Source organism: Chenopodium album, chromosome 18 (assembly GCF_948465745.1).
Source record: "Chenopodium album chromosome 18, dcCheAlbu1.1, whole genome shotgun sequence".
Classification (NCBI taxonomy): Eukaryota; Viridiplantae; Streptophyta; class Magnoliopsida; order Caryophyllales; family Amaranthaceae; genus Chenopodium; species Chenopodium album.
The window spans coordinates 39,449,707-39,463,197 of record NC_137851.1 but is presented as its reverse complement, the minus strand read 5'-3'; the positions used below and the strand labels follow the sequence as shown (position 1 = coordinate 39,463,197).

Sequence of the window (13,491 nt, the reverse complement as noted above, 5' to 3'; positions counted from 1 at the left end):
AATACTTCAAAAGTTCTAGCCATCGCAGAAGATCAAATATCCTTCGATCCTTTGCTCCTTATCACACCTGTAGGAGAACCCATGATCAAAACAGTCCATATAACCTCTAACGATGAAGTAACCATGATTGAGGGAGATGACGGAGTTTTCTTAGATGATACCAAGGAAAATTTGTCAAGTCTAAGAGAAGACATTCGAAAACTACAAGATGTCATTGCCATGCTCTTGAACGTGGTAGAAGGACTAGCAACTCGGGTAATGGTTATCGAACAAAATTCTCACTAAGGATTCCATGAAGAACTCAATGCTCCTAAGCTACAGGCAAAACGGACCATTGAAGAATATACACCAATAAGAATGACTTATAATGAAGCTTTTGACTATTTTCACAGTCGAAACCTTATCCATCCCATTGGTCCAATCCAAGACCCACCACCTGAGAAACGGCTTCCCAACTGGGACCCAATCTCTTATTGTAAATATCATAGAGGCCATGGCCACACCACCGAAGCTAGCACCTCTGGCCGAGGTGCGAATCCTCCGTTGAGCGGTGCTTGGGAATTGCTCGCAGGAGCAACTGAATGAAGGGATGTCACGGCTAATTGAGGAATAATGAGGGCTGGCCCTTACCCTTAGTGGGTAAATAATGGTGCCACTTATCGGTTTGCCGAACAAGTCGAGATCTACTATGACATACTCGAGGAGGATGGCTGTTGGTGCTGAATGCCCACTTATCGGATTCATCGTCCTCCACCCGGTTACATCGGGGTTTACATTCGCCAACTACAGGGTGGTCTTCGGTTTCCCTTGTACCCCTTCATAGTGGATGTGCTGAACTCCTACAACATCTCCCTCTGCTAGCTGATTCCTGGCAGCATCCGAAGGCTGATGACTTTTCTCTAGACTTGCCTTTTTTATGGTCTGAAACCAAGTCTTTACGTTTTTCGAAAGCTCCATAACCTGGACAAGTTTAACCAGTCTGATGATAATCATAGGCCTGGCTGGTGGCGAATTGAAACTGTCCGAGGCCATCTTACTTCTTGGCCGAACGATACCTCAGACAAGGATTGGCGAGGCCAATGGATCTGGGTTCGGGCGCCTTACGAAGAGAGTCATCCAAATTTCTATGGCGTGCCGAGGTATTTGAGCAAACCTGATCCGAAGATAAGCAAGATTGGGGATGACGATCCTCAAGAAGGGTTCACCGGGGAAGAGAAAAGGTTGTTGGACCTCTTCAGCAAGGTGAAGAACCCCGGAGGAAGAGGAATGAGGGCCAAAGTGCCCGAGACCTGGTTGCCTTGCTACCATTATGCGTTCAAGGAGAAGATGCTCGCTGTCATCGGCCTCAGTCAAAAGTATCAAGGGGGTAAGGATTTCGGCTGGGGCTGAGGCTTTTTTATTTATATTTTTATTTCTTTTTTTCTTTGTCTTTGTTTGACTAACATTGATATTTCAAATTTTCAGTGCTGGCCGAGGCAACTTCTGCAATCAATTATCGTTTGCTCAGAATTAACTTTGAGAGACCAGTGACTAATCGGGCTCCGGACTTCTTAGAATCTGCAGATCGGCCAATTGCCTTGAAGGAAAAAAAGTTCTCTATTATCAGCTCTGCCTAGTACTTGAAGCAGAAAGCTTGGTGGCAGAAGCAAGATCCATTCTTCCTCTTGGGACCTCAAGAGCTAGCTATAGCCAGTGCTGCGGCCAAAACTCACGCAGTTGCTAAGGCCTTAGCAGTTGGAACTGTAGAAGAGGAAGAAGAAGAAGAAGAGAAAGAGGACGGGAAGATGAAGACGCGCGTCTGCTAGCTTCGATAAGCCTCTAAGATCTTGTCTTGGGTTCTTTCTTTCTTTTTTTTTTCACTGTCACTCATGCTACTCCTTGCACCCCTGTCTTCTTTTGCTGCAGGAGGAAGAAGAAGAAAAAACATATTCTGAAGAGGAAGAATCTTTAGAAGAGGAGATGGTGCTACGCCGAAAAAGGGCAGATATCAACCCTGGGCAATTTGTGGATGCCCCTCTTCTACCAAAGAGACCTCGGCTTGAGGAGGATGAGCCCGAGGAACAACGAGAAGAAGTTCCTCCTCCTCTTGAGGCACCTGCCAAAGGAGGTGAGGCTGAAAAGACTCCTCCCCCTCCTGAGAAACGCGGGGAGGAGGAAGTAATGCAACCAACTCCCTCTCCTGAGCAATCCGTCGCAGCTCGGGGGGGGGGGGGGGAAGGGTGAATTTTTTGTTGAAGGGGTGATGTCCCCTCGGCACGTGGCCGAGTCCTTCATTGTAGAGATCCATCACCAAGCTGAGAAGCTGGATGCCTCTGTCAAGGGAGGCAACAAGGATGGGGATGTAAAGATCCTGGAGAACATCCCTCAAATTTTTGCTGAGGAAATGCTGCGAAAAGCTGAGGAAGAGAAGAAAGCTGCAGAGCAGCTGAACAATGTGCCCACTTCTTCAGTAACTGGCTCCTTTTGGACCCCTTCCATTTTTCTGAGATGGAGTTTGGCTCAACTCCCCTTGTTCCGGTCCCTGATCGCGCTAGAGTCACGCTTGATGCGTGGCGTCCTTCAGCCACTTTGTACTTCGACGATCCTGCCAACGCTTCTGAGTTGGAGAGATCGAGGTACAGGGCAGCTGGAGCTACTGCTGGTGCTCCTGAGGTTCCAGACAGGGTGCTAAATCCCTTCCTCGAGAATCAAAGGCTTTTGATGCAGGTAAACTCTCGTACATAAGTTATATTTTCACTTAAGTTTTTTTTTATTTTTTTTCTTTTTTTTTTCATCCACCCTTCTATGTTGCAGACCACTCAAAACCATTTCCTGGACATCGCAATGCACGAAGAGCTGAAGGCTAAGCTCGAGGAAGCTGAACGCAAGAAGGCCGAGGCCGAAAAGGCCGCTGATGATGCTGAAGAAGAGTGCAAAAAGATGGCTTCTATGTTCAACGCCTTCTGCCAGGATATGGAGCAGCATGTCTTTCCCACCATTGACCAGGGCGAGGCTCTGATCAACGAGTATGGGGCTGCGGATATCCCTGGCTTTCGGGCTCGGATTGAGTAGAAGATCAAGGACGAGGTCCAAGCTCAGGTGGTTGCTCGTGAGGCTGAGGTCAAGAATAAAGAGCAAGAGCAGGCTGCCGAAATTCAGCGCCTCCAAAATGAGATAAAAATCAGGGATGCCAAACTTGCTGATGCCGAGTTGTAGTTGAGGCCAAGGAGAAGAAGCTGCAAGAGTTGGACACTCAGCGGAAGGATAAGGAGACCGAGTTGTCTCAGGTTTAAACTGAGTTGTCTATCGTCCAAAATCAGCTGCAGAACCAAGGTGAGGAAGCTTCCAAGGTCCAGGCTGACCTCGACGCTGATCGAGAGCTATTTCTGGTTCGGATCTAAACTCAGAAGCAGTATGGTGCGGGATTCGACATTGGGTACAAGGCGACTCGGCACCTCGCTATCCATGTTTACCCCCAGATTAATTAGGACACAGCTGAAGAGTGGTCACTGAACGAGAACGACTACCATTTGACCACTGCTCATCTTGTTGAGAGTGAATTCTTGGCTCGTTGGGACGCGAAGGTAGCCAAGGCCATTTCTGAAGCTGAAGAAGAAGAAGAGAGGCTCTCTGCTAAAGCCAAGAAGAAAGAATCTGAGAAGGCTCTAGCTCAAACCGCCTCGTCTTTAGCTGGTGCTGAAGATCCCAAAGATCCCAGCTTTTCTTTGCCAGACCTCACTGGAGCATAGGAACTCGGGCAATCATCTTCGGAATCTTGCGGGTCAACGTGTGCTTAATTGTGTATTTGCCGCATCTGTTTTTGCCTTAATTTTATTTTGCTTCAGCTTGCCTTGATTATACAAACTCTAACTTTACTTTAGCTTTTGAGTAGTTGTACTTAGTTCGGCAGCTGTAATTTTCCGCTTGTGGGCGGCTGCTGATTTAATATTTTCTATGTTCACACTTAAAACATTTGATTTGATGTAGCTCGGTATCCGAGCATATTTCTCATGATATGCATTGTTCTCTTCTTTCTATTGCCTTGTTCTTGTAGCTTAGCCTTTGCTTTTTTCTGCTTTTTGAAGGTAATCTGAGTGCTCCTTGCCCCCCCAGAAATCTGAAGTGATTTTCTTCGGATTTCTAAGGTGATTGCTAGTTATTTGATATAGACGAAGCTCTTGCCTTAGCAAAATTTCTAAATAAAATTTTTCCGTAGTTTCTGACATTTTTCTTGTTTTATCTCTGCTTTTCTTTTTTCATCCGAGGGAATGGATGTTTGAGACACAGGACCGTTGCTTTGGCAATACCTCGGACTTATCCACATTCTCTTTGCCCCCAAGAACTGATTTATTCGAAGTATAGTGCCTCTGAGGGGCGATACTTTGGTGATGAGATCATTGTTTTATTTTAGGCAGGTTCAGCGGCAATCCGAAACATAATGCCTCTAGGGGGTGATATTTCGGAAAGTGCCGAGGGAGAACCCTTTTTAAAAAATGAGAAAGGTAGAGAAATAAAGCATAAAACTTGCAAAATTTTGTAGAAATGGTGGCTCTAAGGCCTTTTATTAATCATTGAAAGTGCACTTACATAGACTGTTCAGCCCCGAAGGGTTTACACGTGATACTTCTTAAGTACATCAGCATTCTAATGATTTTTCAGCTCAGTTCCATCCAACTGCCGAAGTCGGTATGTTCCAGGCTGAAGCTCATCATAAATTTCATAAGGTCCCTCCCAAGTGACTGAGAGTTTCCCATGAATTCGGCTCTTCTACACAACTGCAGCATTTCGAAGGAAGAGGACTCCGATTTTGAGAGGCCTTGCATGAACTCTTCGGTTGTAGAACTTACTGATTTTCTATTTGTATGCATCCATTCTGTCTCAGGCTAAGTCTCTGACCTCATCTAGGAAGTCGAGGGATTCCATCATGAGTCGTTCATTTTTCGGCCGAGAAGTGGTGCACTCGCAGACTCTCAAAGCCGATTTCTACTGCAAGAACGGCTTCGACCCCATACACCAGCTCAAATGGTGAATATTTGTAGCCTCTTTTTTAGTTGTCCGAAGTGACCAGAGGGTTCCTGGGAGTTCCTCTATCCACTTGGACTTTGATCTTCAATCCTCTTCTTCAGAGCATGGAGGATCTGCTTGTTTGCAGCTTCGGCTTGTCCGTTGCTTTGCGGATGGCAAACTACTGAGTATGCCAATTTGATGCCGAACTGATCAGTGTATCGTCTCAGTGGCAAATTATCGAATTGTCTCCCATGGTCAAAGACAAAAACCTTCGAAATTCCAAAGCGGGTGATAATATTCTGCCAGATGAACTTTCTAACTATTTGCTCTGTAATGTTCGAGGCTGCCTCAGCCTTGATCCATTTGCTGAAATAGTTTATGCCGACTATTAGCCATATTTTTTGATATGGAGCATCGGGAAAGGGACCCAAGATGTCCAGACCCCATTAGGTAAATGAAAACTGACTCAAGATCGGTTGAGAAGGATTTTTTCAGTATCTCTCCTCTGAAGACGAGGAACCTCGAGCTGGTTTGCTTTAGTTTGGAGGCCAAAACTTTGTCTTCGGGAATTTCTCCCGGAAGTTTGTAAACTAGGATGGGATCCATCCAGCTTGATTCGTGGTCGACACAGCACACTTCAAGAACTTCTTCAACACTTCTTTCTCGGTGCACCTCTACATATACAGATCGGTTCAGCTGGGTCAGAGTTGAGCTAGCGAGCTTGGAGAGTGTATCGACTTATGCATTCTGACCCCTTGGTATCAGCTGAACTTCGAAAGTTCTCAGCTTCGCAATGATTGTTTTGATCTTTGCGAGATAGGCTATCATGGAGGGCTCTTTGGCCTCCTATTCGCCTCGGATTTGTTTTGCGACGAGCTGAGAGTCTATTTTTTGGCAGAATGTTCGTCTTCTAGTGAGATGCACAATTCTAGGCCAGCTATTGCTGCCTCATATTCTGCTTCGCTTTTCGAAGCTTTGAAAAAAAACGTAAGTGCATACTCAAAGGACTTGCCTTCGGGGGAGGTTATCACTACCCTTGCCCCCGAAGCATTTACGGTGGAGGATCCGTCCGTAAACACGGTCCATATTTTCTTTTCTTCATCTAACATTTCTTGGTATGAGCACTTGGCCAGGAAGTCCGCTAGAGATTGAGCCTTGATGGCTGCTCTCGGCTGGTAGCTAATGCTAAACTCTGTGAGCTCGAAGGCCCATTTCGCTAGCCTACCAGATTTTTCAACTTTGTCGAGGACTTTTTCCAACGCTTGATCAGTTAAGTTCACTATTTGATGGCAATAAAAGTATGGCCTCAGCTTCCGAGCGGCTACCACTACTACATATGCAACTTTCTCAAGTAGGGGGTAGCGAGTCTCAGCATTCGTCAGGGTGTGGCTGACGAAGTAGATCGGCTGCTGAACTTTTACTTCCTCCCTCAGCGGCACTGCGCTTGTAGTAGCTGGGCTGACTGCCACGGATAAGTACAGAGTTTCTCCTTCGGCTTGACGAGCCAGAGTCGAGATTTGAGCGAGATGCTCTCGAAGCTGCTTGAAGACTTCATTTTGCTCCTCTTTCCAAATGAGCTCTTTTGTTTTTGGGAGTTTCAAGGCTTTGAAGAAAGGCAACCCTTTTTCTGAGGCTCTAGAGATGGACCTAGACAAGGCGGCCATTCTCCTGGTGAGTCGTTGAACGTCCCTCTTTGTTTTCGGCTCTAAAAGATCGAGCGCTGCTTGCACCTTTGTGGGATTGGCATCAATCTCTCTTTTGCTGACCATGAAGCCCAGAAATTTTCCTAACCTCACGCCGAAGACACACTTCTTCGGATTCAGCTTCATTTGGTGCTTTTCTTAAGGTGGCGAAGGTTTCGGCCAGGTCCGTGACATGGTCTTTCGCTTCTTTGCTTTGGACAATAGAATCGTCAATGTAGACTTCCATGTTACGGCCTTTTTGCTCGGCGAAGGCCTGATCAACCAGCCTTTGGTACGTTGCCCCTGCATTTTTCAATCCGAAGGGCATCATTTTATAATTGTACACCCTAGTGTTTGTAACGAATGCAGCTTTTTCTGGTTGTCGGGGTGCATTGAAGATCTGATGGTACCCAAGAATGCGTCCATGAAACTAAGCAGAGCATGCCCACTCGTCGAGTCGACTAGTTGATCGATCCTCGGCAAGGGGTAGAAGTCCTTCGGACAAGCCCTATATAGGTCTGTGAAGTCAACATACATTCTCTAGGTGCCATTTGCCTTTTGAACCATTACAACATTAGCCAGCCACTCTGTTCGACGAAACCTGCGTCCAGCAACTTTTTGACCTCGACTGTAATGTCTCGGTTCTTGTTTGCAGAGTAATTCCGCTTCTTTTGCTTAATGGGTCGATATGTGGGATTGACATTAAGCTTGTGAGAGATGAGGTTCAGGTCAATTCCAGCATGTCTGCTGCCGAGAAAGAGAACACGTCTTTGTTGTCCCGAAAGAGTTGTATGAGTTCCACATGGACATTCAGATCGAGATCCAATCCGATGGTGACGCATTTTTTAGGGTCTCCTTCGGTCAACTCTATTGATTTAGTCTGCTGATCCAAATCCATTTCTTTGGGGCCAGATTCTTTGCAATCGGGCCTGCTGTCAATATCGGCAGGTTTCCCAGACTTCGGCTGGTTTTCTGAGTCTTTCGTCTCAGATGAGGAAGTAGCACTTTGCTTTCGTGGCGGGCTTTCTCTCACCAGGGCTCCTTGGACCGAAGCACTTAGGCCTTTTAGGTTCTTTGCGCTCCGTTCCATGTCTTTTTCTTTTTCCTCCTCATCCTCATCGTCTTCAGAACGACTTGTGGATGGCTTGAGGTAGTTACATCAGGCAGCTTCTTTTTGGCTGCCTTGAATTCTTTCGGGGTAGCCGGCGTCTGAAACGTATATCATCAGCTGATGATACGTGGAGAATACTCCTTAGATGTCGTGAATCATAGGTCTCCCCATGATCACGTTGTATACCAATGGAACGTCCATAACCAAAAATTCGGCCATGACGTTCCTGGCTGCTTGATCGCGGCCGATGGTGACAGGAAGAGTGATTTTCTCGTCAGGATATGATGAAGGCCTATTGAATCCTGATACCGGGTAGGGTACTGGGGTTAAATGCTTGGTCTTCAACTTCAGCTAGTTACTGGGGTTGCTACCACCGTCGACGAGGGTTTGCCAAACGTTGTGGTTAGCCACTGTTGTGATTATAACTAGTGGATCTTCATGGGGGAATGTCACCCCCCGGCAGTCTTCGGCTGTTAACATCATGTTCGGCACCGGAGACTGAGGCGCTTGGATATCACCATTGTTGACTTGATGGATCATTGCCCTCAAGTGGCGTTTCCGCTCTCTTCGAGAATTTGTCCCTCCTGAAATAGCAAGGATGTCAAGATTCTCTTTTTCCTGGGTCTTGTTGTTCTTTCGGGGGAAATCGAGTTCTTATCGAGGATCTTTCCTGGCCTTTTTCTCTTTGCGGCGCTCCGCGAGATATTTTTTCAAGTAACCTTTTCGGACCATATCCTTGATCTGATTGTTTAGCTGGATACAGTTTTCAGTGTGGTGTCCCAGTGACTCGTGAAACTCACACCATGAGTCCTTGTATTTTTGCTGATGCCACTGTGGAAATGGCCTCGGCTTTCTGTATTTTGCTCGTCCTTCGTTACTCTATAGATCTTAGCACGAGGTAGGGCGAGTGGGGTATAAGACTTGTATCTGCCCGTGTACGGGGTAGATTTGTCTTTCTTCGGCTTAGAGGCTGAAGACGATTCTGAGGCTTTTTGCCTTCCCTTTCTTCTAGTCTTGGCCTTCGGATCGCTTTTGTTTTATTTTTCCAGCCCCAGATTGAGGTAGAGTTTTAGCTTTGTTCCACTCTTCGGCTCGGATTAATTTATCCGAAGCGTCCAAAGCTTCCTCCAAGGTCTGCGGGAGATGCATGACCATGAAGTCTAGGAACTTGCTGCCAGCTCGTAGTCCGTTTTGCAAAGCAAAAACGGCTAGCCCCTAGTCCAGACTTGTGATTCTGGACGACTCGTTACTGAAGCGAGACAGATAGTCTCGGAGGCTTTCGTCCTCCGCTTGCTGCAGACCCATAAGTTATGTGGTTGTTTTCTCTCGGGGGTTTGCTGTGGAGAATTTGCTCTTGAACTTGTTAAAAAGGTCTTTCCAACCAGTTATCGAGCCTTCCTTCACACCCTTAGTGATCTATGCTTGTGCAACACCTTTTAGGGTCGTCGGGAAGTATTTGCACCAGGTAGCCTCGGACCCGAGATTCAGAAACATATGCCCCTCGTAGGAGGCAATGTGGTCATTTGGATTCGAATTACTGTCGTAAGTGATACGTGCCAGGATTTTCATTGTCGGCACATGCTCTTCCAAAATCCAGTTTTGCAAGGGAGAACTGGTAGGGACCATGACGGCCTTGCCTCTTCGTTCGGCCGTTGGGACCTCGCTCCTCCCTCTTAGAGAGGTTGAAGTGAATTTCGTCCTCGGCTGAGACGATCGGGCTGAGGCTCAATCCCCCCAGGGTAGGAGAGACGGCTATGCACGCTCAACTCCCTCGAGCCTAAGCGTTCGTGGACGCTTCGGGACAGGCTCATCCCGCGCAGAGGTGGAGTTGCTGCTTTTGTAGCTGCGGGAGTTCGGCAGGGAAAACTCCCCGAAGAACTGAGGGTTCTTTTTCCTCTTTCTCTTAGTCCTCCAAGTATCTTCCTCCCATTTTCTCCCCAACTCTCGGAAGGATAGAGGCTTTCCCTCCTCCCCTTGACCGGTTCTCCTTCGCAAGTACCTCGGCGGAAGGGGTAAACGGTCATGGGTCGGCATGAGATTTCTGGCCTCGACCTTTATGACCTCCATGAGGACAGCGACTGCTATCACTACCTCCTCCGTGGAAGGCCCCGATTGAGGGGTCATCCTCGGCTGAGAACGAGAATGAATGCATCGAGGTGGGCTCTTAGCGTTGGACTAACTTGGGTGGTGTGACCTGGTCGGCGGTCTAGAATTATTTGACGGAGATGGTGATCTCTCCAAATGTGCCCTCTCTGAGATGACCCTCTTCGAGGAGTGTCTGCTTGTAGGGGACGACGAGTGAGATGGCGACGGGGATGACGCTGAAAGAGGTCCTTTCCCTAGGGCCATTGGGCTCCTTCTCGAGGAGGAAAGATCGCCATTTTTGGAGATTTGTTCGTTCTTAGGGTTCTTAGACATGTTACCATAAAGAAAGTGTAGAACGACTGAGATTGGCTTTCTTTTCGAAAGTCTTCCCCACAGATGGAGCCAAATTGTTTCAGATGAAAACAATGGGACCTTCAGACGGGTCCTTTCTGGTGGGTTGAAGACTGAACTTGGTCCTAGTGGAGACTTGGCCGAGGGTTTCCTACACAGCAAGCACACGTAAAATGGCCTCAGGGGTGGTGCCTACGAAGGCCCCTCCGATGCCTAAGTTAGTGCGATGCTTAGAGAGAGAAAGCTATCCAAGAGGATTAATTGCTTGAGGCTTGAAGTGAATGAATGTAGAGAGAGAAGATGGATTGCTTTTATACCTTGACATAATAGGAGAAATGGGTCGCGAGCCAAGTGGGCTTGTCACATTGACTGGGCTGACTGACTTGACTTGGCATGGATGGAGAGTTGAACCTTGACCTTGGGCTTATAATTGAATCATTTATGGACTGACCCAATTAGAGTGAATTGGACCCAAACACCTTTTTTTAAAATTTTGGAGACATAAACTAATTTGATTAACCTACCAAAGAAATTGGAGTTTAGTAATGCTATGTGGTCTTTATTAATTTCGAGGAGGACTGTGTTTATCATCTTGATAAATGTTTTTCAGGGGTTAAGTTGGTCATTTCCAGTACAAACTAAAGGTTATTTTGGTAAAATATCTTGTAATTTGCGTTATTATTGTTAGAAGAGCCGTGAACTTATTCTTCTCCGTCCTCCTCGTTCCATCCACACCTTCATCTTCTCCATCTTCTTCCTCCCCACCATTCCACCAAACTACCATTTCTGACATAGACACCATCACACCAACACCTTCATCTTCCTCGTATCCACCAACACTGATACCACTATTTTCGGCGGCAAATTTAACGAAAACCCTAATTAAAAATAGAAAAATTAAGGCTAAGGTTAACCCTAAGGGGTAAGGGATTTGTCGTGGGAGGAAGAGAAAACTTCATCAATGGAGGAAGATATAGAAATCAACGATGGAGGAAGATGAAGAACCAAGCTAACGGCTAACAACATCAAATTATAAGTTTTTTTTTTGCCAGCTGTGTATACAGTGAAACAAATAATTTTATATCATAAAGTCTTATATGTGGCTGGCCACACGGTGTGGCCATCCATCATGAGCATTATTTCGTTAGTGCTATAGGGGTTACTTGTTCAGTTTTACAGGGGTTACTTCGTCAGTATTACAGGGGTTACTTAAGGGTTACTTGGTCAGTATTACAGGGGTTACTGGGTTAGTGTTATAGGGGTTACTTTGTTCTTTTATAAGTGGCCACATGGTGTGGCCAGCCGCACACAAGACGCACTGATTTTATATTGTTAAAGCACAAAACCAAGGCAATTTATTTACCATATTGCCTTTTGATAAACATTTGATAAATACGAATTTCTCATTAATTTCCTAATCTAATATAACTTCATGATTCAATTAAATGAAATGTGTATTATCATCCACGAGTATATGATTTAATTTACAATGACGAGAGGAGTCAGATTCATATATTCGGGTCGGGGCCCACAGGTTAAGTAAAGTTTTAGATTATATTCAGCTAAGGTCATATCAGTCTAACTAATATATTGTGTATTATGCATATTTTAGAGTATTTTTAGTTAGTTTTCGAATCTAGACTTGTTGAATATAGTTCATTTTGGCTTGATTTCATTTATTCCGATCATTTGGTGCTTTCATGCTGGGTAATTTCGTGGTTCAAGTCAAATTTGAATTGGGTTTAATTTCAAGTTCAAGTTGTACTGTATTGCGTCGGGTTTCAAGTTTACAACAGATAAATTTAGGTTCGGTCACATTTTGGTCGAATTATTTGGTTGGATATACTTCAATTCAAGTAAATTTTGGGTTCAAGATTAGTTCCGGTTGATTAGTATCAGCTCCAATAAGATCATATCAAACCTATATTATTACGCTTTCCATGATTTCACACAACGTTATTAACACATTAATAAACCAAAACTAAAATTGATATTAATAAAAAAAAATATCAATACTAGGAATAATTGCCTAAAATAATCTCAACTTTGCCTCATTCATTCGCCGAAAATAATCCAAAGAATAATCCCAACTTTGAATTATTTTTTAATAATCCAAACTTTAATTTCAATTTGCTTGTAATGGTCCCAACAAGTCACCAACCTACGGTAACCGGTTTCTTATAATTGGTTTATTTTTTTTTTTACTAAATTTTTTTTATTATGATAATTAAATTAATGTTACTTAAAAATAGATACCATTTTTAAAAAGAACAAATAAACACTTTAAAAAATACCACCTCCTTCCCTTGGTAGAAACCCAAACCCCCAGCCCTCCCTACCGTCTCCACCCTATGCTACCCCCTTCCTCATGCCGGCGCCTAGATCCCACACATGGGCGCCACCCCTACCTCATCCCCTTGAATCCCTATTCGCCCATCCCCCACCCTTGAAATCCTTAATCGCCCTTCCCCCCATCCTAAAAAATCCTAGCACCTAGGGTTTTAAAGGGTGGTGGTGGTGGGGGGGGGGGGGGGAGGAAGGGCACACTAGTGAAAAAATGTCATTAGTATAGGGTTATCTGTAAAGGGCAAAGCTATGCCCGTTGCCCCGTTACAAAAAATATATTCATAACGAGCAAAATACTGCTTATTACTATAACTATTTTATTTGTAACGGGCAAGATAGTGTCCATTACGAATACTTATTGGTTTGTAACGCTCAACTTGTGCTCGTTACGAATATTATATATATTATTTCTAACAGCATAGTGTGACCGTTACAAATAAATTAGTATTTGTAACGAGCACATGGCCCAAAACAAATGTTTGAACTTGGTCCAGCTGATGAGAGGAGCCCATTACTTAGTATTAGGGTTTCACACTTTCACTCTCCTTACCCGTCAAACCCCCCTCTCTCTTCTCTCTCCTCTCTCATTGTACTCATTCTCTCTTTCTCTTCTCCTCGCTCACTTAACTCTCTCTATTCTCCTCACTCATTTAACTCAAGTTCAAATATTTTTGTTTCCTTTCTATGGATATACGAATAACGAACAAGCACTATGAATATTAAAGAAAGAGAAAAGTTTGTGCCCAAAATGCTCCGATGGAAGATGCTTTAGTGATGAAAGCGATTGTTTCGGCGGTTTTTTTTCCTTACAGTTTCTAAATTGTTGTTATTTAGGTTGCATTCTAGGTAATCATCTGGTGATATAACTGTTTTCATTGTTATGTTTTTGAGGATATCGATCTGTTTTTTGGCTTTTAAAACTGCCACAAC

General features: G+C 44.9%; 1 protein-coding gene across 1 annotated transcript; it reads right to left on the bottom strand.

Annotated features, from left to right (window-relative positions):
• Positions 1–5,066: 5,066 nt before the first annotated feature.
• On the bottom strand, positions 5,067–6,650 carry LOC145592133 (uncharacterized). The gene is made up of 3 exons (XM_081648595.1): positions 6,066–6,650; positions 5,453–5,682; positions 5,067–5,352 (listed from the first exon to the last, which is right to left on the bottom strand). Exons 1-3 carry the CDS (start codon positions 6,648–6,650, stop codon positions 5,067–5,069), a joined length of 1,101 nt encoding a protein of 366 aa, XP_081504721.1.
• Between the last annotated feature and the right edge of the window lie 6,841 nt (positions 6,651–13,491).

Excerpts from the sequence above, each read along its gene's own strand:
- LOC145592133 (XM_081648595.1), bottom strand. The coding sequence starts at position 6,650 with ATGGCCGCCTTGTCTAGGTCCATCTCTAGAGCCTCAGAAAAAGGGTTG. Across the intron at positions 5,683-6,065 it reads AAGAAAAGAAAATATGGACC|CTGAACCGATCTGTATATGT; the intron begins GTGTTTACGGAC and ends ACTCTGACCCAG. Across the intron at positions 5,353-5,452 it reads TCCTTCTCAACCGATCTTGA|CAAATGGATCAAGGCTGAGG; the intron begins GTCAGTTTTCAT and ends AAACTATTTCAG.